This window comes from Pelodiscus sinensis, chromosome 14 (genome assembly GCF_049634645.1).
Source record: "Pelodiscus sinensis isolate JC-2024 chromosome 14, ASM4963464v1, whole genome shotgun sequence".
Classification (NCBI taxonomy): Eukaryota; Metazoa; Chordata; order Testudines; family Trionychidae; genus Pelodiscus; species Pelodiscus sinensis.
Genome location: NC_134724.1, coordinates 37,402,478 through 37,425,282, shown reverse-complemented (window position 1 = coordinate 37,425,282; position 22,805 = coordinate 37,402,478). Strand labels below are relative to the sequence as shown.

The following is a 22,805-nucleotide window of genomic DNA, read 5'->3' as shown; positions in this document are numbered from 1 at the left end:
CCCCCAACGCGCTGTCACACCGGGCGGCCAGCAGTGGGCTGCGGTGGAGATGCCTGGAGCAGGCGCCCTGTGTGGCTGGCGCAGGAGGAGTGCCCGTGGCATGGAGCAGGCGGCGGGCTCCTCTCCGTGCCTGGGCTTGGTGGTTACGTCCCCGGCTTCGCCCCCCCCCCCCCCCCCGTGAGCCTTTCTGACGCCTCCTGGCTCTGGTGCCGCGACCCGGGCATCCTGTAAACACGTCTCTTCCTGCTGCGGCTGGCAGCTGGCCCCTTTCCAGTCCCTTGTCCCAGCGCAGTGCTGGGGCCTGCTTGGAGGGCTGCTGTTGTGAGCCTCATGTCCACTCCTGAGCCGGCTGGCCCCTCTCCGGACAGAGGCGGCGCCGGACCTGGCCGGTGCCTGCTCTGCGGCCCGGAAAGGGATTGGCCTCTAGAAGGAGCCATTTCCTCGGGGTGAGGTTCCATGGCACGAGCGTAGCCCTCTATCCTGCTGCTGCTCTGAGCAAGGGCCCTCGAGCCGCCCCAGAACTGCACCCATCGGAGCCACGAGCCCGGCTCCGGGGCCGCGTCCCGCTGGAACGGAGTCTGTGGGTTTGCATGTGTCTGTGTCAGGGTGCGGGCCGGCCGCTGCGCTCGGGGGGCCTGATCCCACCGCCCTGGGACGTATGTCCGGCGAGCACCGGCGTGGAAGGCAGCCGGCTGGAAGGATCCCGTCCTGGATGCCGTCCGGTGCCGGGCGTATGGGCTGCCAGCCTGCGCGCAGCTGCTCCCCTCACAAAGGGCGTCCTGTTAGCGTGCAGCCAGCTCCCCTCTTGAGCACAAGTGCTGGCGTGTGACTCCTGTCAGCTGCTCTCCCCACACAGTGCGCCCCGAGCCCGGCCCCGCCTCTTGGCCGGGTCAGTAGCTCTCTGGCTCTCCGGCCGGGGCCGGCCAAGCGCGTCCGGATGCTGCGTGCGCCGAGAGGGCTGTGGCAGAGAGCTGGGAGGAGAGCCGGAGGGTTTAATATGGCAGCCAGGCGAGCCGGAGTGCTGTCCGCCCCGCCCCCGGTGCCTGTGCAGCGGCCGCTGGTACAGGGAGATTGGCTCAGGCAGCTGCAGTGGTGAGGCAGGTAATTGACATGATCAGTTCTCGGGAGAGCCGAGGGGGTGAGGTCGGCTGCTGGGCGTCCGCTGCTCTCCTGGGGCAGGGCAGGCTCCTTCGAACCACACAGCAAACCTCTCGGTTAAACTAGGGCTGTCAAATCCTGTGTGTCAAGTCCCCAGGGTCAAGTGAAAGTTTCCCAGTTCCCCGGCATCCGGGGCTGCTCAGCCAGGCCGCCCTGGGCCACATGCCAGTCAGGAGAATGCCTCTGGGGAACGGGGAACCCTCGACATGCCTGGTTCAGCTAGAGCTCCGGGCGCCGGAGCTGGCTTGGCGGTAACTTGAAGAGCAGGCCGGCCAGACGCCTGCACGGGACTGCCTTGGGTTGCTCAGTCCGGTTTCAGTCCAGGGAGCTGGAGGAGAGGGCGTCCCAAGCGCCTGTCTAGCCCCACGTTCCCCGAGTTACTTGTGTCTGGACTTTGCAGGATTAGCCCTTCCCCGGAGGGCCCGGGGGGAGCAGGCTCCAAGGGGCCTCTCGGTTCTGGTCAGCGGCTTCCTCGCCGCTCAGCTTTGCGAGTGGCGCAGCAACGTGCCTTCAAATCCGCAGGCCTCGGGTGTTTCCAGACGGGGGCAGGGTGCACGTGGGATCGGAAGGCACAGCGGGATTAGCCAGGTCCAGCCTGGGCTATGGGAGGTTGCAAGCGTTGGTTGCTGTGGCTAGTGTGACGCGTGGCTTCGTGTGTTGGGTTTTGTGGCGTGTTGGCGAGGGGTGTTCCTGCGGACTCCACCCACAGAGGGCTGGGTCCCAGTCTGTGGTGGTGAGGCACATAGGCACGTGGGTGGAGCGTGTCCCTCGGTCTGTCGGTGGCTTGTGGGCCTCCTGGGGATGGTGTCGGGAGGGAGCGGGCAATCTCCCGGGCTGTGTGTCTCGGCGGCAGCCTCGTGGGTCTCCCGGAGAGAGATCTCTAGTCTGGACGAAATGCCTCGGTGGCCTTATGGTACTGGCCCTGCTGTGAGGATGTGTCTCTCTGGCCTGGCTACAACAGTTGCGTTTTGTCATATAGACAAGGCCTCGCTGCTGCTCTGTGACCCAGGCAAAGGCCAGGGCTGGACCGAGGTGCCGGGACGCCCCGTAGCTCCTGGCTAGACCTATCAGCGGTCGAGCACCGACAACGTCTTTCACCGCACTGTCAGTTTTGGAAACCTGCAGAATGCATCCCAGCGTTATGTAGGTCGCTGCTCCGCCGTCGCAGTCCCTCGCGCTTATCTAGAGCTTCTCCCCCGCGTGGCTCAGCCCATTCCACGTGGAGGGGGAGGCCCACTTGTTAGTGCGACTTCTGACACCCCTGGGGAAGGAGCAGATCCCTGGCACGTGGGACAGCGTCACTCGTGACCCGGGCGGCTCATGCGGCCGCTCCATCCTTAGTAGGGTGCGTCTCATGGGCAGTGTTCCCTGGGGGCGGTTGCCCAGGAGAGATTCAAATACTGCCCAGCTGATCAGCAGCGTGCCCCCAGCCGCAGCCTGTGGGTCTCGTGGTGGTGCACACCTTACATCCCTCGGTGCACATAACAAAATGTATTCTGCACATGGATCTAAAAAATGAGCAGGAAGGTTGCTTGGGGGTGTTTAATCTTTGGCCTCCTGCTGCTTCCCACCTGCAGCATCCTGTCCCCAGCACCTGTATGTCTGCCCTGCTTGGCAGTGGCCGCGGCTCCTGGAGGACGTGGGGCCTGGCTGGACACGCGAGGTGGTTCAGATGAGCGCAAGCAATCATTCGCAAGGGCAAGGGCGGCCGGGGAGCCACCTGGAATAACTGAGCGGCACAGAGACAAGCCCCGGGTTCTCTGGGTAGTAATGACATGGCAGGGGGTTCAGGGTTGGACAGGGCGGAGGAGGGGAGGAAGCAAGAATGAGCCGGTCCTGAGCGAATGCCGGAGGGGGAGCTCTGGGGACTGTGTGGACGACAGGCTGAACCATAATCTACTGGGGGGGGGCTTAGTCAAAGGTTCACGTGGCCCCTTGTGCTGCGCGTGGCCCCGGCACCGAACAGGCTGCTCGGCGCTTCTGGGGCGGTTTGTATGACTTGAACACCAAGGAGACTGAACCGGGGGGTTGTCTGGAGACGGGCTCCCCCCTGCCCAGGGCTGCTCCCCCGCCCACCCCGCTGAATTAGGGAACCGGTTACATATAAAGTTGAACTGGTGAATTAGATGGGATTTGACATCCCGACTGGGGCTGTTGAGCCTGCGTCCTCGCTGCAAAGAGGGTGAATTGCCAGCCTGTGTGAAAGCAGCCCCCGATTTCTAACCCCCTCCCTCCAGCCAGCTACTCCTGGGTGAAAGTGCCACTGGCCTCGGGGAGGGGTTTGTGGGTGGAGAGGAGGGCGGCTGGGAACAGCCACGCAAGATCCCGGCTCTCCTCGCCTAAGGCACGACGGAGCCATGGCTCTTGGGCTGAGCGATGGCTCTGAATCATACAACACTAGGACTGGAAGGTACCTTGAGAGTCATCGAGTCCGGTCCCCTGCCCTCATGGCAGGACCCAGTACTGTCTAGACCATCCCTGATAGACATTTATCTAACCTGCTCTTAAATATCTCCAGAGATGGGGATTCCACAACCTCCCTGGACAATTTATTCCAGTGTTTGACCACCCTGACAGGTAGGAATTTTTCCTAATGTCCAATCTAAACCTCCCTGGCTGCAGTTTAAGCCCCTTGCTTCTTGTTCTGTCCCCAGAGGCCAAGGAGAACAATTTGTCTCCCTCCTCTTTGTGACACCCTTTTAGATACCTAAAAACCACTCTCATGTCCCCTCTGTCTTCTCCTTGTCAAACTGAACAAGCCCAGTTCTCTCGGTCTCCCCTCACAGGTCATGTTCTCTAGACCTTTCATCATTCTTGTTGCTCTACTCTAGACCGTCTCCAAATCTTTCTTGAAATGTGGTGCCCAGAACTGGACACAATACTCCAGCTGAGGCCTAACCAGCGCAGAGTAGAGCGGAAGAACGACTTCTCGTGTCTTGCTCACAACACTCCTGTTAATGTATCCTAGAATGATGTTTGCTTTTTTTGCAACAGTGTCACACTGTTGACTCATATTTAGCTTGTGATCCACTATAGCCCCTAGATCCTTTTCTGCTGTACTCCTTCCTAGACAGTCGCTTCCTGTTCTGTTTGTGAGTCAGATTGTTCCTTCCTAAGGGGAGCACTTTGCATTTCTCCTTATTAAACTTCATCCTGTTTACCTCAGACCATTTCTCCAATTTGTCCAGATCACTTTGAATTATGTCCCTATCCTCCAAAGCAGTTGCAACCCCTCCCAGCTTGGGATCATCTGCAAACTTAATAAGCGTACTCTCTATGCCGATATCTAAATCGTTGAAGATATTGAACAGAACGAGTCCCAAAACAGACCCCTGCGGAACCTCTCTTGTTGTGCCCTTCTAGCATAATTGTGAACCATTAATAACTACTCTCTGAGAACGGTTATCCGGTTATCTAGTCAGTTAAGCACCTGCCTTATAGTAGCCCTATCTAAGTTGTATTTGCCTAGTTTATTGATAAGAAGATCATGCGAAACTGTATCAAACGCCTTACTAAAGTCTAGGTATACCACGTCCACCGCTTCTCCCTTATCCACAAGACTCGTTATCCTATTAAAGAAAGCTATCAGATTGGTTTCACATGATTTATTCTTTACAAATCTATGCTGGCTGTTCCCTATCACCTTATCTTCCAGGTGTTTGCAGATGATTGCCTTAATTACTTGCTCCATTATCTTTCCTGGCATAGAAGTTAAACTGACTGGTCTGTAGTTTCTTGGGTTGTTCTTATTCCCCTTTTTATAGATGGGCGCTAGATTTGCCCTTTTCCAGTCTTCTGGAATCTCTCCTGTCTTCCATGATTTTCCAAAGATGATAGTTAAAGGCTCAGATACCACCTCTATCAGCTCCTGGAGTATTCTAGGATGCATTTAATCAGGACCTGGTGACTTGCAGACATCTAACTTTTCTAGGTGATTTTTAACTTATTTTTTTATTTTATCTTCTAAACCTACCCCCTTCCCACTAGCATTCACTGTTCGGCATTTCTTCATCAGACTTCTCGGTGCAGACTGAAACAAAGAAGTCATTGAGCATCTCCGCCATTTCCAAGTTTCCTGTTACTGCTTCTCCCTCCTCACTAAGCAGTGGGCCTACCCTGTCCTTGGTCTTCCTCTTGCTTTTAATGTATTTATAGAATGTCTTCTTGTTTCCCTTTATGCCTCTAGCTAGTTTGATCTCATTTTGTGCCTTTGCCTTTTAATGCCCGTGCATTCCCGTATTGTTTGCTTGTATTCATCCTTTGTAATTTGTCCTACTTTCCATTTTTACATGACTCCTTTTTTATTTTTAGATCATGCACGATCTCGTGGTTAAGCCAAGGCAGTCTCTTGCCATATTTTCTATCTTTCCGACGCAGTGGGATAGCTTGCTTTTGGACCCTTAGTAATGTCCCTTTGAAAAACTGCCAACTCTCTTCAGTTGTTTTTCTCCTCAGTCTTGCTTCCCATGGGACCTTACCTACCAGCTCTCTGAGCTTACCAAAATCTGCCTTCCTGAAATCCATTGTCTCTATTTTGCTGTTCTCGCTTCCACCGTTCCTTAGAATCATGAACGCTCATGATCGCTTCCACTCAAGCTGCCTTCCACTTTCAAATTCTCAACCAGCTCCTCCCTATTTGTTAAAATCCAATCTAGAACAGCTTCCCCCGAGTAGCTTTCTCAACCTTCTGAACTAAAAAGTTGTCTTCAATGCAGTCCAAGAACTTCTTGGCTAATCCATTTCCCTCCGAGTTCCGCCCTGCGACTTGCCTTACGTGCAGTCCCTTGGGCTGGGTTCTTTCGGCCGGCTCTGGAAACGCGCCCCTTCCCCGCGCCGGCAGGATGTGCAGTGCCACAGGGCCCGAGCACGGCCATTTCCTCGTGTGCGCGGCCCACGCTCGCCACTTCCGTTCGGCTGCAAGGCCTGGGAGAACGCCGGGCTGGCAAAGAGCCCTGCCGACCGGGAGTGGCTGCTTATTCCTGGAGCGGGTGTGTCCCATCAGTGCTGCTCCATCCAGGCAGCGTGCCCCTGCCCTGGGGGGCTGGGGAAGTACAGGACTAGTTTGCCCTGCTGCTTTGCTCGCTCAGGGGTGTGGAAAAACACACCCTGCCTGAGGAGCAGGAACGGTCTTGCTCAGGGGTGTGGAAACACACCCTGCCTGAGGAGCAGGAACGGTCTTGCTCAGGGGTGTGGAAACACACCCCGCCTGGAGCACAGCAAGGCCAGGGCTGTAAAGTGCCAGCATGAACTGGGTCCCAGCACCGTTAGCTGCTCCCCCGTGGAGGGGGTTTACCTAGAGCGCTGGGGGAGAGCCCCGGGGCGGTGGCCACGTAGCCGTGGCACCTTTAACTGCAGCGCAGAGGGCCTTGGTCTTGTGGCCGGCTGCGTGTCGCTCTGCCCTGCAGGCGGGACCGGTTGCAGTGGGGCGGCTGTTCCGTAGGAAGCAGCTGGCTGTATGTGGCGAAAGCCGTTGGCGCTCAGCACACCCACGAACTGTTGCTTTTCCTCCAGCCCCTCGATTGGGTTTCAGTCCTTTGTTTGCCAGCAGAGCAATGTGATCGCAGCTGGCACCTTGCGCAGAGCTCAGGCCATTGTGTCCCTGCGAGCACAGAGGCTGCCTCGCCCGGCAGCTGGCTAACGCGGAACCGCGCGGGGCGAGGCCGTGTGTGCGGTTACTGCTAGCGCCAGGCCCCACCCAAGCGGCCTGTCTCCGCCTGCCGTAAGCGTTTCCAGGCGGTGGCGACGGCTTCCCGAGGCGCCCGGCAGGGCAGGACACTTGGCTGTTGGGTGGTGATCTTCATCAGGCCTGTTGCCTCTTGTGTGCCAATGGAGCTGGCCTGCGTGTGCACCAGGGCCTGTTGCGGACGGGGGAACTGAGGCACAACCATGCAGGGCCGTGGGCAAGGACACTGAGCGCGTGTGAAGAGCCAGGAGTAGAGTTCAGGCCCCTGAAATCCTGAGTGGGGACCTGAAAACACTGACCTTGAGTTACAGATCCGGATTTACGGGAAGGACGCAGTCGGGTTCCTGTCTTTGGAGGGTACCTGTGTAGGGTCGTGTCGCCCACTCTGCTGTGCAGCGCCAGAACTCCCAGAGCAGCCGCTTGAAGGAAAAAACCAAACGTTGCGGGACTTGGGATGATAATCACACGAGTGGGCAACATGGCAAATGGGGTTCCCAGTCCACCCCCCTGCCTGCAGGGCCGGCTGTCCTGGGCGGTTAGCAGGCTCTGGGCTGAGCTGGAGACGGACCTGGGCCTCCGTCTGCTGCGGCCTGTTAAAATGCCAAACTCCTTCTTGCGAGTTGCGTTTGCAAACACACAAGCCCTTTGGGGCGTGTAATTCTCACAGCCGGGGGCACGATCCCTGGGCCTTGGCCCATCCGGGAGCCACTAGACGTCGGGGGAGGGGTCCCTCACAGTTGCTGTGCTTGTGTGCGGTGAGGAGTGTGCACATGGGGGGCCGTGCACGTGTCCTCTGCAAACGGCCGGTTGAGTCAGTGGTGAAAATCCACCGACCGAATTAAAATTCCAGGCAGCCTGTCCGCCTGCTGCAATCTGAGCTTGTCCCGGCTTGCTGGAATCGCTGCGCCGGCCTTGTCTCTGGGCAGGGAAGGTGCTAAGGAAACGCCAGCCGGCCCCGCAGTCGGGGGAGGTCTGGCCTTATCGGCTGTCGGACGGCGCCGCCCGACGCGTGTGGGGTTCTCCCGCGACTGGAGGGCGCTGATGGGAGGAGGAGAAATGGGTCAGTTTCACAATGCGCATGGTAGCGAGGACTAGCCCCTTACGGGGAGCGGGCCTGGGGCTTGGTGCCGGGCTGCCCCGGGGCGCTCCCCAGAACAGATCAGGAGCAGATGTGGAACGAACAGCCGCTCTGGTGCCCTGGTGGGAGCGGGTGCGCCGAGCGCAGTGACTGGGCGCGTTGTTCCCGGTGGCCGGCGGGCTCCCGGCAGGGTGGGAGGCTCAGCCCCTCTCTCCTGGCCCCGGCTCCCTGCTCGAGTGGGGTCCCGCTCACCCAGCTCCCTCCTGCAGGCCATGTTAACCTGGCCGGGGGCTGGGAAGAGCGAGGGGCCCTAGGCTGTGGGGGGGCTGCTGATTCCAGTCCCACATGACAAAACCCTGCCGAAGGGGACAGGCAGCCCAGCCGACGCCTCCACTCAGGGCTGCCTACCCAGAGGCTGACGTCTGTTCCCGTCTCCCCGGCCCCCTCTCCTGCCCGGCACTCGCTGGCAGGCTGAAGGTCTGGATCAGCGTCCAGTCCCCGCTTCATCTGCTGCTGTCGGTGCCTGGAAGGCCGGGGAATTGGAGGCCTGCCAGCCGCTGCCGCTATCCCCGGCTGGGGCGCTCCTCCGCTTTCTGGCCACGGCTCGCAGCCCCGTGGCGAGTCCCCGCCAGTTCTCGTGGGCAAATCCCCCCTTCCGCGGCCTGGGACTGTTCAACTCACCCCCTTTGTTCCGTTCTGTCTGCCGGCAGCACGAAGCCAGCGCAGGAGAAAGCAGCTTCCCTGAAGAGCTCTGAGCTCATGCACAGCCAGGAGAAACTGGAGGCGTCTCCCAAGGAACGGAGCCTGGATGGCCTGGATGGCAGGTGGGTGCCGCGCGGGCTGGGCTCGGTCGGTTGATGGCAGATTTCAGCCTGGGCCAGGGTTCCTTGTACGCTGAGCACCGGGGCAGCCACCCAGCAGAGAGTCCGGCGCCACCCAGCTGATGGGTCCTGTGTTGCTACTGGTGGTGCACATCCGCACATGTAGGGCTAACTGGGCCCATTGCGTGCCCCGGGGCGCTCTGCGGCAGGGCAGCAGCGAAGGGCTGGGAGATCCCACTGAACTAGGCCAGGCCGGGCATCTTGCGCCAGCCGTTTGCCCTGCCCCTTGTGTGCCACGTCCCATGGAGAACCGCAGCTGGCACGACGTGAAACCCAGCCGGTAGGGCGCTCCCGCAGCATTTCCCAGGTACCACGTAGGTCTCCTGAGCTGCTGCTGGGTCCCCGTTGTCTCTAGGGAGGCCCAGGCCACCCCTGGTTCACAGAGCCCAGAGCGGGGCGAAGATCAGTATTTATAGCCCATCGCACTAAGGGTCCGTCGGCTCCCGGGTCCTGCCTGGCAGTGGCTGGTGTGATCTGTCCAGCACGGGCTTCTTTGCGCACCACCTTGACCTGCCCACCAGCGGCGGTTCCTGGCTAGCGTTCAGCTCACTGCCTGGAATCCAAGAGTTTACACCCATGATGTGGTTTCCCACTGCAGCTGTCTCCTGTCAATCTCCAAGTCTCCTCCCCTGAACTGCTTTATTTCCTGCAGCAGCTAGTTCCACAGGTTGATTGTGTGCGTAAGGCCCGGGGGGAGGGAGGGAACGCCTGTCACACGCGAAGCGCCCCCGTCTGCATGCTCAGCACCATTCAGTAGGTTGTCTCACCCCGTTGGATCTGTGCAGGGGCAAGGGCAGGGCGGAGTCTCACTAGGATCTCTCGATCTCTCTCTCTCTCTCTCTCTTGCACGCAGCTTGCACCTGAATGAAGTGCTGAAGGATGAAGAAATAAAGAAATGCCACCGAGAAGCGGTGAGTGGGGGTGCGGCTGCCCGTGGGGCACTGGAACTGTTGCGTCAGTCCCCGGGGTGGGGGGGGCGGCGGCCGTGCGGAGGGGGGTGACGGTGTCTGTCCTGTTGCCAGCGTCTGGGTCAGTGCTGGGCCTGGGCCGAGTGCGACAGCGACAGGCTCTGTGGCGCGTTACGCGGGGCGGGACGCCTGCTCGGGATCTCTGCGAGCGCCAGACGGGAACAGGGCCTGGGGCTGTTCCTGCTGGGCGGGGAGGTCTGGGCCCACTGACCCGTGGAAAAATCAGTTGGAGGCTGCACAAAAGTAAGAAGCAAACCCCCCCACCCATACTGACATGGCTCCGAGTGAGAAGCAGAAAGACCCTCCCCCACATTCCCCTCGCTCACCCTGAGGCTCTGGCGTGGGGTCAGAAACGAGGGGTTCAATGTGTGGGAGTGGGGGTGCCAGGAAGTAGGCTTGGGCTGTGGGCTCTGGGTCTAGGCTGGAGGGAGGATGCAGGGGTGGAGTGGGGGGTTCGGGCTCTGGGCGGGGGGTGCAGGAGTGGGGGGTGCAGGGTCTGGGCGGAGTGGGAGGTGTGGGCTCTGGGAGGGAGGGGGGTGCAGGGTTGAGAGGGGGTGCAGGAGTGGGGGGTGTGGGTCTGGGCTGGAGAGAGGGTGCAGGGGTGGAGTTGGGGGGTGCAGGGTCTGGGCGGGGGGGTGCAGGAGTGGGGGGTGTGGGTCTGGGCTGGAGAGAGGGTGCAGGGGTGGAGTTGGGGGGTGCAGGGTCTGGGCGGGGGGGTGCAGGAGTGGGGGGTGTGGGTCTGGGCTGGAGAGAGGGTGCAGGGGTGGAGTTGGGGGGTGCAGGGTCTGGGCGGGGGGGTGCGGGTTTGGGCTGGAGAGAGGGTGCAGGGGTGGAGTGGGAGGTGCAGGGTCTGGGCGGGGGGGGTGCAGGAGTGGGGGGTGTGGGTCTGGGCTGGAGAGAGGGTGCAGGGGTGGAGTTGGGGGGTGCAGGGTCTGGGCGGGGGGGTGCAGGAGTGGGGGGTGTGGGTCTGGGCTGGAGAGAGGGTGCAGGGGTGGAGTTGGGGGGTGCAGGGTCTGGGCGGGGGGGTGCAGGAGTGGGGGGGTGTGGGCTCTGGGCGGGAAGGTGAACGCAGGAACCACTCCTCCCTCTGCCACACACAGCCCATGGGTTGGCTCAGGGCCCAGCCTGCCTGACTGGGTCGGGGCCCCACCTGCTGCTCCTGGATCTGGCCCGGGGCCCGTCGGTTCCCCACCCCCGTCGGTTTCTGCTGCCCCTTGTCTGCACCTCCTGGAGTCCCTGGTCTCAGCCCCTCCCGGGACTCCCCCTCCCCCCTGCTTCCCCTCTCCCTGCGGCTGCTTTTTGCTGCCCCTGCTACATCCTGTGGCCTGGGCCCCTCCTGCCCGTGCGTAGCTGGGCGCTGCTGGTCCCTCGTCCTGCGCCCAGCCCCCGTGGGGGGAGCCTTTAGCGGTGCGGGGCAAGGCCGGGCGGCATGGGAAGCTGTTGCAGTGGCGGAGCCCGGCCTGAGGCAAGCGGGCGCTGGTCTGTGGCAGCGCCTCCGTGTGCCCAGATGGCCTAGCTGCCCTGCGGCGCGTCCCCAGCCCTCGGCTGCCCAGGGCCCGTGGCGCTGCCATGGGGAGTCTGAGGCCCGGCCCTTTGGATGCCCCTGCCCCCGCTCTCGGCGGGCCTGCTTTGAGGTGGCATCGGCTGCAGGGACCCCACGCGGCTCGCCCGCGTCCCCTCCTCCTGCTCCCTGCCAGGGCCGTGGCCTCTGCCGCCCAGGGCGGGGCGGCTGGTCCCACGGGTGCCAAGGGGGGAGCTTGGCAGCGGAGAGCCGGCTGCGGCAGCCCCCTTCCTCATGCCTTGTGATGGGCCCAGGCTGGGGGTGTCGGCTTTGCAATGCGCCCCGCGGCCCCACCCCGAGTCCAGGCCGGCGGAGTCGCACGGGGCTAAGGACAGGAGGGGCAGCGGAGCCCAGACGCAGCCCCAGGCCAAATGTCTCTGGGGCACTTTGTAACCCAGCAGCTGCAGCTGTGCAAGCAGCCGGCCGACCGGAGCCAGCTGTGCCGCGGGGGGGTTAGCGCCTCTCACCCTCCTGGCTTAGCAGCGGGGAATCAGGTGCTTAACCAAGAGGGGTACAATTGCACGGCCGAGAGCGATCCCGGGCTCAGAGCAGCGAGGGCCGGTGAGACGGCAGCTCTGAGTGCCGCCGGGCGGGTTCAGCCCCGCCTCTGTGCGTCGGCTGCTCCACCAACCTGTACCGGCGTCTCACGGGCACGGTGCGCGGAGACGCTTCAAGCCACGGCCTCGGAGCTGCCGTTGGGAGATGAGGCTAGCCAGGGTCCTGCTCTCCCCCACCCCATGGTGCTGCGGGGGCACGCAGGCCTCTGGGCTCCCCACTGTCCCTGCTGACTTGCTGGCCACCCCGTCACTGTCGCCCGTGCAGACCCTGGCGGAAGAGGCCGGCTCTTGCAGCGGCCCACGTCTGATGTTCAGGGGAGGTTCCTCTGGCCGTTTGCGGTTCCCCAGCTGTAGGCCAGGCCAGGGCCCTGGATGGGGACAGAGGCAGTGGGGTGTTTTCTAGCCGTGGACGAAGGGCAGGTTTGGGCTCTCTGCTGCTTTGGAACCCATTGGCCACGCGGTGCCGGCCATGAGCCAATGACAGAGCCCAGCCAGGTAGGCGGAATTGCTCGTGAGGGACTTGGTTTATTTCTTCTGAATAAATCCATTGTGCAAATGTCTCGTCTGGCTTGGGGGCTCCCATGGGTGGCTGCGCCGTGTCCCAGTTGCTGTGGGTTGCGGTGGTACCCGGGTCAGGCCCGTGGTCCCGGTTGTGGTGGTACCTGGGTCAGGCCCGTGGTCCCGGTTGCGGTGGTACCCGGGTCAGGCCCGTGGTCCCGGTTGCGGTGGTACCCGGGTCAGGCCCGTGGTCCCGGTTGTGGTGGTACCCGGGTCAGGCCCGTGGTCCCGGTTGCGGTGGCACATGGGTCAGGCCCATCCCAGATGGCACAGGGAGGCTGTTTGTCGGCTGTTGAAGGAACCCAATCGAAGGGTAAACGCCTTCCCTCCCACTTGTACGGCCTGGGGAGGGCTCCTCTCCACCCGTCACTGGGCGAGCAGAGAGCTACTGGCACGTGGCTGTTTAACCTTTGCAGTTGCCTGACTGGGCTGGCGCGCTGGTGGGCCTGGGGCGGGCCCCGGAGACCTGGCCGGCCCCTCCCCGCTGGGCCTGAGGCGCTGGAAGGCCCCAGTGGACAGCTGGCTAGCGAGGGCAGCAGGGGATGTTTTGCCTCCGTGTTCTCCAGGAAGTTGAATTCTCTGGGGCCGTGCTGCCCGTCCGGTCCCTCGTAGCCAGCTGCTCTCTTGCCTTAGCTTAGGGCCTGCTCGCTAGGGACGTGAGAGGTTAACTGGCTAACCGCGAGCAGCCCCGTCCGTAGTGGGCCCGGCCCCTGCACCGCAGGTTACTTGCGGCTCTGCCTGAGGGGCTGCCAAGGGCTGTCGGCTCCATTCCCGGGGAGCCGGCTGCAGAGCCCACAGAGGAGCCAGGAGCAGGCCCGGCGGGCAGCCGCTGGGGTTCGTGGCACGTACACGGTTTCCTTTTGAAACCAGTCCTGACGTCCCTGCTGTCTCTGCACCCGGGGCACTCGGTGACCACGCTGCTTTGATCGGCCGCTCGTCAGTTCCTCCGCACCCCACGCCCTCGGCTGGCAGCTCTCGGCTCGTCTGCGCCGCGCCGCGTGCTCCCGGCTCCTCGGCGTGGGATGCCGAGGGCGGGAAGAGCAGAGCCGGGCCAAAACCCTTTGGCCACACACAAGCGCTCGGATTTTCACCCCCAGCTGAACTCAGAGTGGTCAGGGGCTGGCTAGGCTCAGTGCGCACCGGGCACTCTGCTGGTCAGACACAGAACTGCCCCGTGTCATAGCCCCCGTACCGCTCTCCACCATCCTCCTTTCGCTCCAGCGGCAGGGCCCATGCTGCTGGTGCAGGAGGACCTGGGCGGGTCCTATCCCAGGGGAGACGAGGACCCTTCTGACTGCTCGACCGTCTTTAATTTCCAGCTCCCCAGCAAGTACAACTCTCAGTACCACAAGCTGTTCAAGGACATCCCCATGGAGGAGAGCGTCTTGAAAGGTGAGGGGCGGGCCGGGGGCAGCTAGTCCTGGGCCCCTCCCGTTTTGTCCCCTCCCACCCTTCTTCCCTTACTCCCCAGAGCCCAAGGCACCCCGCTGTGTGGAGCCCGGGGAGGGGCCAAGGCCCCGGCCCCAGTCGCTGACCCCCCAGTCGCTGCCCCCCCAGCCCTGGTGCTGCAGGTGGCTGGCAGGGCAGCACACCAGGCAGGCAGCCTGGCCTCACCCCAGCCACCCTGCAGGCGGGGCCATGGCTGGCATGTCCAGTGCCTGCTGCCCCTGCCAGCTGCCCTCCCCTTTCCACGTGACTGGGCAGGGCCTGGCCGCCAGCTGGGTCCCCAGGCCAGTGGCCTGAGCACAGGGCTCCGTGGGTTTTGCTGTAGGCCTGGGTCCCCCCCTTGTGACCTCTGCGTGTGTTGCAGTCTGCTCCTGTGCGCTCCAGCGAGACATCCTGATCCAGGGCCGGCTCTACATCTCGCCCAACTGGCTCTGCTTCCACGCCAACCTCTTCGGGAAGGACATCAAGGTACCGCAGCGCCCCCGCCCCGCCAGCCTGGGCGGCCGCCTCCCTGCCTGCACTCCCCCCGTCCCGCGGAGGCCTGATGCCCCCTTCCCTCTGCCCTTCACGTGGGCCAGCAGCACAGTCTTGTACCGAGCTCCCATGGCTCTTAGGCCGAGTCCCTTCCCCCCAGGTTCTGCTGTTGCCACGGGGCCCAAATGGGGCTGGGGATTTCCGTGTGCTGCTGGGGGAGCCAGCGGCCTGTCTAGTAACCTCAGAGGCCGCGCACGGGAGCCAGTGCTTGTCGTTAGGGTGGGCTTTTTAATTCCACGCTGCAAATACTCGTGGAGGCTCAGACTGTCCGGGCCTCAACCAGAGGCCCCCAGAGCTTCTGAAGCCGATCTCCAGCTTCCTCTCCGCTCTCTGCCAGGGCGGTCGTTGGCCGTTTGCCCGTCAATGCTGGAGCTGATGGGTAACTTCCTTGTGTGTTTTTTTGGAACAGACTCTTTTAAAAACTGGGCCACGCAGCTGAATTATTCATCCCAGGCTATTCCTGTTCAAACAAATCTCGGAGCGAAGGAATGCGCGGCAGCTCCCAAAGCTGAGCATGTTTCAGTGAAGTTGTCCTGCTAGGAAACTATGTCCCGGTTTATTTTTGACTGTGCCCTTGAATGCAGGGATCCTTATCGAGGTCCCTGGCTGCAGAGCAGCCCTGTGGTGTTGGACCAGGGCCTCTTTCTGCGTCGGCTGTACTGAGACTGTATAAACTCAGACCCCGTCTGAAGCCGAGGTTAACCCTGGAGTGCGGAGAGCCCGAATGCTGCCAATGTGAAGATGTGCCCAGCCCGCGATGGCCGCCAGGTCGCCGCCTACATGGGAGGCTGTTGGACAGCCGTGTACTGGCGACGGGGGCGCTGTGTTTTACGAGGCTAAAACCCGTCCCCTGGCTTGCAAAGTGGAGCGCTCTGACGCTAGGCAGCGCAGGAATTCCAGCTGCCCGGCGCATGCTGTTTGTCTCGTTCTGTGCACTGGGGCTCCAATCCGAATTGCATTTAACCCTCGCTGGCCAGTGTGGCTACGGCTTAGGGATGTGCTAGTGTAGCCGATGAACTGGTAGGCAAAAGCTCATAGGTGAATGCTACAGACTGCATGCATTTCCCCCCGCTGCCAGTACATTTTTTAGTAGGCTGGCCAGCAGCCCGGCTCAGTCCTGGCTGGAGCTCAGACCTGTCTCTTCATCAGAGGCAGCAGCGCAGGGAAACGGGCAGCCGGGCTGCGATAAGGAAGTTAAGTAGCGGGTAATTGACTAATCGAATAGTCGGTGCATTTTGCATGGACTATTGGATTGGTCGATAGGGCGCCGCCTCCTTTGAAGTGTAGCAACGGCCCTAGGGCAAAAGCGCCGCGTGGAGCCCGGGGTGAGCTGGGCACTCCCCCGCTGGCCCCGTGCGGCGTTGCTGCTTGGAGATGCTGCTGTGGTGTTTCAAAGCGGCAGTGCTGCACGGCGCCTGGGGTCAGCGGGGGAGACCCCAGCTAATCCCAGGCTCCCTGCGGTGCTGCCGCTTTGAAGTCCCCCCTTCTTCTCCCTCTCTTTCCCCCCCGCTGCCTCTATCTGATAGAGGCAGCAAGGGGGCGGGAAGCGACTAGGCGACTATCCTGTTGGCTGGTCCTTCACATCCCTAGTCCGCAAGGGCAGCTGGTTTTTCACCTGCCTGTCCTCATGGACCAGCTCCCGCCTGGCAGCAGCGCGGTGCGGCAGGACCTTGGGCGTGGGGGCTGGAGCGCGCTGGCTTCTGGCCCCGCCCCCGGGGACTACAGACTAGTCCAGTAACTGGGAGAGTTCCCGATGTTCCCCGACTATTCAAATAACCGACATGTAAGGTCCCTTGCGTGGATGCGTGCGGGGGGCCCAGGCGCAGTGTCTCCAGGCCTGGCTCGGCTGCCGGGCTTTAGAACAGCCCTGGAGACATTCAGGCCCCTTGCTGACCCCTTATTGCAGCATACATGCACCCTGCCCAGCCCCTGGCTTATTGCCCCCCATCCCTGCCGGGAGCACAGAACTGGCAGCTCCCTGGCGGGTTCCCCCTCCGGGCCTGCCTGTCGGCTGTATCCGTAGCGGTGTGTTCTGCCTCCCAGGTGGTGATCCCGGTGGTCTCCGTTCAGTTGATTAAGAAGCACAAGACGGCCCGGCTGCTGCCCAACGGGCTGGCTATCACCACCACGGCCAGCAGGAAGGTAAGCGAGCCGGCTTCCCGCTTCGTGCCAGCCTGTGGGCTCGTGTCCCGGTCTGGTCGGCCCCAGGCTGCTCTGCCCTGTTGCTTTGCCGAGACGGCCGGGGACACGTCTGGTGTTAAAATCCAGAACGTACGCTGTCTCCCTCCTTCAAAACCATCCCTCAGCCAACCCAGACCCTGCCGGGCATTGCATGTTTAGAGACGCGTTCTAGGCCGTGGGAGTTGGGGTGAGTGAGGATGAAGGATGGGCCTTATTGGTGCAGCCACTGCTGGGGTGAGGCATGGCAGCTGATTAGCTGCTTGTAGCAGCACGAGACAGCCAGGGCCCGGAGATGGAGAGGAAATGTCTGTGGCGGCGCAGGGGAGTGTGCGGAGGCCCAGTGCTGCAGGCTGGGCTTGGGCCAGAGTCCTCAGTGGACACCGCAGCCAGGGGATGGTTGCTCTCAGTTCCCCTCGCCCCGCCCATGAAGCGTGTGTGTGTGGTTGAGCCACACGCAAAGGCGAGCCCAGCTGAGCCTGGCTACCTCGACTCGGCCTCCAGCCAACCCCGTTAACCCGGCCTCCCCCAGGACGGGGGACTCGGCCAGGTCAGCCGTGTTACGAAACACCCGGGCGTAACCCTGACCTCGCAGGAGGGCGCCTGGCCCCAGCACTGCGCTGCCCCGGCTTCCAGCCAGCGGCCCCGGGCCCCGCGGCTGAGCCGAAGAGCTGAGCAATGCTGGGGCTTCCAGCCAAACCTTCGCAGAGTCAAACCGACGTAACGGTCAAAGCCAGCGATGGTTTCCTGTTGAGAAATGGAAGCCTTTGGGGTGTTTCTCCCGTTGGCTTTGGGCGGGGGAGGTGACTGGAAGGGCGGCTGGAGAGCCTGTGAATCCTGAGGATTCTTCTGCCGGATCCGAGTTTTCGTAAGAGCCCCTCTCGTGGTCGGTCGTTTCACATGCTCACAGCTTCCCGTCAGATGTGTGATGGGAACATCCTGAACCAGTAACATCCGGGGGCGTGCGACCTCAGCCGGTTCGTCTGCCCTGGTGAGCAGAGGTCTCTTGCGCCGCTCAAACTTAGCCACTTCTCTGCGGCGGGGTGGCCCGTAGGGAATGGCCGCGAGGACGGAACGGGCGGCTGAGAATGAAAACCCTGGTTTGGAATGTTGGGGCTTCCGACCCTGAATTCCCTACTGGAGCAACCGGCTGCGGTTCCTGCAAGGGGGCGGGGGGCATCTATGATTAGGGTTGCCAGATGGTTTAACCAAAAATACCGACCCCTCTCCTCCCCCCACCCCTCCAAAAAAACAAACAAACAAAAAAAACTACCGGGGAAAAAATTCTCCCGGGGGGGGGAATGAGACCAAAGTTGTTAAGCAAAAAAAAAAAACCCAAAAACAAGCACTGTGCTTTTAAATGGCCCCGCACTCGTCACTCCCTCGCCAGACGCGGTAGGGGGAAATTGTCCCCGCCGGGCTTCCGTCCGAGGGAAACAGGAAATACTGGACATTTTACGTCTGGTATTTTCTGCTGTTTTTTTAACGGGACGCGGGACGCGAGTTCTGGGCTGTCCAGGTGAATGCCGGACACCTGGCAATAATAGGACAGAGAGGTTGAGGTGGGTGTTAGCTTCATCTTCAGCAAAACTCAGACGCTCGAAGGAACTTGTGGAGACAGCCAGCCTCCTGCACGCCCCTCCTCCTGGCGCTAAAATGCGGGAGCAGAGCTAAGCCGTGTGGAGCCCACGTTTTGCTGGGAAACCCTGGCTTGGCAGCCATTTCAACGGAGGGAGGAAAAAGATTTGAGGCTGGGCCCTCTGGAGCAAAGCGGTACCCTCCCTTCCTTATTCCCCCACTGGCTCTGAACCTGCACTGACAACTTCTCCCCAGCCAGGCTCTCTTCTTCTGGGCAGTCCAGCAAGCTCAGCCCTCTAAAAGGCTCCTGGAAATTTCCGTGCGCTGCTGTCTCGTGGGAACAGGCCTCCGTGGAATACGGGCGGGTGGGCAGCGCTCTGCCTGTGGCTGCTGGCAGGAAGCCAGGGGGTGCGTGGCCCTCTTCCCGTGGGGATCGGTGCTGAGCTAATGGCCTGCACACCGCTGGAGGCTTCTGCCTTGCAGGGACGGGGTGGGGGGGAATTCAACACCCAGATTCTGACAGGTCTGACTAATTAGCTCCTGGAGTTAGAAGCCAGCCCCCGCATCCTGGCTGGAGTCCCAGCTCTGACCTGTCTGACATCCCCGCTGCAAGGGATGGGCACCCTGCGTTTCCTTGCCTCCGTCTCTTCAAAGCGATACGGACACATGCAAATGACTCCCCTTAGGCCGAAGCACCCGTACCAAATGGGCAGCGGCTGTCTAGGAAGGGGCGCTGCAGAAAGGGAGCTAGGGGTCACAGCGGATCACAAGCTAAATAGGAGTCAACAATGTGTCACTGCAGAAGAAGCAAATGTAATTCTGGGGGGTGTTAGCAGGAGTGCGGTGAGCAAGACCTGAGGAGTCATTCTTCTGCGCTGCGCTACTTAGGCCTCCGCTGGAGAGTTGTGTCCAGTTCGGAGCCCTGCGTTTTGGGACAAATTGGAGAAAGTCTAGAGAAGAGCAAGGAAAGTGATTAGAGGTCTAGAAACAACGCCCTGTTGGGCTTGCTTAGTCTGAAGAGGAGGAGATGGTGGTGGGAGGTGAAGGGAGAGGGTTAGGAGATGGGGACATAGGTGATTAAAAGGAGGAAGGAGAAAAATTATTCTCCTTAATCTCTGATGACAGGATAAAAAGCAACGGGCTTAAATTGCAGCAAGGGAGGTTTAGGTCGCACATTGGAAAAAACTTCCTGCCTGTCAAGGTGGTGAAACACTGGAATACGTTGCCGGGGGAGGTCGTGGAGTCTCCACCCCTGGAGATATTGAAGAGCAGGTTGGACAAACACCTGCCAGGGATGATCTAGACAGTGCTTGGCCCTGCCGTGAAGGCAGGGGACTGGACTCGATGCCTCTCAGCGTTCTTTCCAGTTGTGTGATTAGTGAAGAGCGTTGCGGATAGCTGACTATTCCACCCCAGAGGTGGCTGCATTTTCGTGCTGGCTGATGACGCTCTCTGGAGCCCATCAGAGTGGTGTTCTTGCGACAGGCGCTCTGCGTGGGAGCAAAGTCCTGTTGGTTTTAAAACGAACCCTTAGGTTTGCTGTGGGAGTGACCGGAAAGGGGGTTTCCCAAAGTACCCAGTGTCGGCCTGTCTGCTCCCACTGGAGCTAGAACCGTGGGGGAGGGGCCTCTGGATGCAAACGAGCTGTTCCCGTGTCCAGCAGCGTGACGCTGTGCAGAGCTGGCTGCATGGCTGGCTACAGCACCAGCTCTGGTGACCAGCCCCGGGCGTCTCTGGAGAGCACGTCGATGTGAGCGTTCCCCCGCTCCCGCCAGCGCGCTCTTGAGTCTAACGCTGAGCGTCCCGTCAGGCAGCGGAGCCGGGCCAAAGGTTGGGGCTGCCCACGGACAGCGTCTCACTGCGTGTGTCTCTGCTTTCAGTACATCTTCGTGTCCTTGATCTCCCGGGACAGCGTGTACGACGTGCTGAGGAGGGTCTGCACGCATCTCCAGGTACCTTCCGCTGTCACCAGTCCGCAGCCCCCGCCGCTGGTGGGAGGGAGCCCGGGCCCGAGCCAGGGTCTGATGCTGCTGTGCTTGGCCAGTGGCAACGCTGCCTCCACTTTGGGCCGTGTCCGAAGGAAGGAAGGCCCTGGGAATGGGTTTGCCTCGGAGTTGCATGGCTCTGTTTGGGGGTAGAGCTAAGTCTCCTTCCCATATTAGTGCTGTTGCACTGCCCAGGAGCTCCGCCGTTGGGCCCAGGTGGGGCGGCCGGGCTGACCCAAGAGGGGGGCTCAGACCGTTGGTTTCCTGCCGAGAGCCCGGCTTTGGAGCAGCCCCAGAGAAGAGCCCTGTGCCGCTGGCAAGCAGCTCTCTCCACAGCAGGAGTTGGTCCAGCACAAGACCTTGGCTCCCCGTCGCTCTCCCGTCCACACGGTGCTTGTTGGCCTTCCTCGGATGCGATCCCTCCCTCCGAGGGCCGGGCTAGCTCTGACTGGGGAAAAGGGGTTCACACCCCACCTGGGGGAGCACCGAGGAGGCTCCTTTGCTCGATCAGGCTGAGGCGTCTTCTCGCCCGTACACCAGCCTGCACCGTCCCCTGGAGCATTGGGACGTGACACACAATTCACGTGGCGCAGCCCCAGAGAGCCTCGATTTCCTCTGGTTTGTGCTGCCAGCCAGTTGCAGCCGTTTCTAGGTCACCGCTAACTAGGCTGGCTGCGCGAGGACTGCTTCGACTACCGGCGCGTGGGTGCGCTATTTGGAGCCGCCGCGCAGAAGCCCTGGCTCTGCCGGGATTTGCGTTCGGACGGGCTCTTGCCGGGGGGGTCACATCGGGAGAAAAGCAGTGAGGCACGTTGGATGGAAGGGGAAATGTAAAACACGTCTGGGGAGGAAACCCTCCGTCCTTAGCTAGGGAGAGCACAAGCCAGCTCCAAAGGACCCCCTTTCTTCTGACCCCTTGATTGTGAGGCATCAGGGTCTGGAGTAGAATTCGGAGACTCCCTGATGCAGGGAAGTGCCTCTTGTGCGTAACAGGATGCGCTGGGATCCTTCGGAGATGATGCAGATTCTTCCGCTGGCTTCCCCTGACAGCCCACCTAGGCAGCACCCAATAGCTCTGCCTCAGGAGGGCTTGCTTCCCCCGGGCTGGCGTTACCTGTGTGTTAGAGGGAGGAGAAACTGAGGCAGGGGGAGGGGAAATGACTCCCCCAAAGCCTGGCCATGGGTCTGGAGAGCTCCTGGGGTCTCCCCAAGCCCAGACCGTCGTCACCCACAGTCTCCCAAAGCGTCTTTACGCTGCTGATTTTGGTCGGTGTTGGAAACAAGAAGAGTCACCCCGATGCTGGTGAGTCCTAGTTCGCCTGTCTCCAGCCCGTGCTGTCTCTGCTGCAGTAACCCTTTTGTTAGCATATGTCCCGTGTACGGACGCCACAGCCTGAGGGTTTGCACGTGGCACGTTCGTATGCCGGCGATGTCAGCAGCGTGGCGCCCGGCGTTGCCGTAACTTTGTGTCGGGGGACAGGGGCAGCGGAGGGTTCTAGGCGAGATGCTCCGACTCGGGGCCTCGGGAGATGGGTCAGTAACGGCCGCTCCTCCCCCTCTTCCAGGTTTCAAGTAAGAAGAGTTTGAGTTTGAAAGAATTCGCAGAGGAACCTGATTCCGTGTCCCTGGTAAGAGCCGCAGTTGTGCACCAGGGGTCGGGAATGGTGGTGAGGTAGCTCTCCATGCCCCTGGTGCAGTCTCTGCTGTGAACACGGTAGCGCAAAGGCTGCCAGCTGGGAAACATCTGTTTGAAGTGAGAGCAAGTCTAATAAATCCCCGGGTGCGTTGGATCTGCCAAGAGCAGCACTGGAGTGTGTCAGACACCAGCTGCTCTGTCTGCCTCCTCCCTCGGCCCTGGCAAAGCTCGGCGTTGGCCGTGAGCGGAGGTCACGGATATGCACTGTTAGCACGTCCTGCAGGATCTTTGGGCAGAATCCAGCATGACTTGACCAATGTGGCTATTAGTGGGGGGGTGGAGGGGTGTGAACGGGCTCGTTTGGAAAATCCTGAGTTAAGCATGAGCCTTCAAAACACCGGCACCAAGAGTCCAGTCCAGGGTTATAGAAATAAAATCTGCTCGGTGTTCAAACAGCTCCTTCCGTAACGGCTGGAGCCGAGATCCTAAACTGCAGTAAAGCCGCCTGAGTCACCCACACCTAACATGCAGGGAACATGATTAAATGAGCGACAGATTAAAGCCCTTCTCTGACGCGTCCCTTTCAGCCGAGTCACCAGCTGATGGGGATGCAAAGCTCGACGTTTTGTATTTGCAGCGGAAATCGCTCTCTGGGAAAGCCAGCCCACGGGACAGCGCACAGTCTCTGGAAAGGCGCTGGCAGACAGCTGGGGCGGATTTGGCTGGAAAATAGGAATTCTGTTTTGTGGCTTCAGAATTGGGTTTTGTTCTGCAGCGGAAGGAGAAATGGAGCTTTTCACATTTTTCATGGACAAATGAGAGTGCGGGCGAGTGCCGCCCCGTAGCACCCCCCCCCCCCCCCTGGCCGGCGGGCGAGTGCCGCCCCGTAGAACCCCCCCCCCCCCCCGGCCGGCGGGCGCCGCCCCGTAGAACCCCCCCCCCCAGCCGGCGGGCGACTGCCGCCCCGTAGCACCCCCCCCCCCCGGCCGGCGGGCGAGTGCTGT

The 22,805-nt window shown here is 61.3% G+C and overlaps 1 protein-coding gene across 6 annotated transcripts in view; it reads left to right on the top strand.

Annotated features, from left to right (window-relative positions):
* Positions 1-22,805, top strand: part of GRAMD2A (GRAM domain containing 2A) — a 45,221-nt gene that overhangs the window by 9,921 nt on the left and 12,495 nt on the right. For 4 of the 6 annotated variants that reach the window (XR_012895817.1, XM_075897535.1, XM_075897531.1 and 1 more), the window contains exons 2-8: positions 8,630-8,743; positions 9,654-9,711; positions 13,764-13,836; positions 14,255-14,358; positions 16,468-16,566; positions 20,061-20,132; positions 21,731-21,793. Coding sequence is in view for 5 of the 6 variants with exons in the window: in XM_075897535.1 (XP_075753650.1) it covers positions 8,630-8,743; positions 9,654-9,711; positions 13,764-13,836; positions 14,255-14,358; positions 16,468-16,566; positions 20,061-20,132; positions 21,731-21,793 (583 nt within the window). In the remaining variant the exon portion in view is untranslated. Of the gene's footprint in view, positions 1-964; positions 1,102-1,878; positions 7,902-8,629; positions 8,744-9,653; positions 9,712-13,763; positions 13,837-14,254; positions 14,359-16,467; positions 16,567-20,060; positions 20,133-21,730; positions 21,794-22,805 lie in introns of those variants that run through there. The other 2 variants (XM_075897532.1, XM_075897534.1) reach the window with 2 other exon arrangements.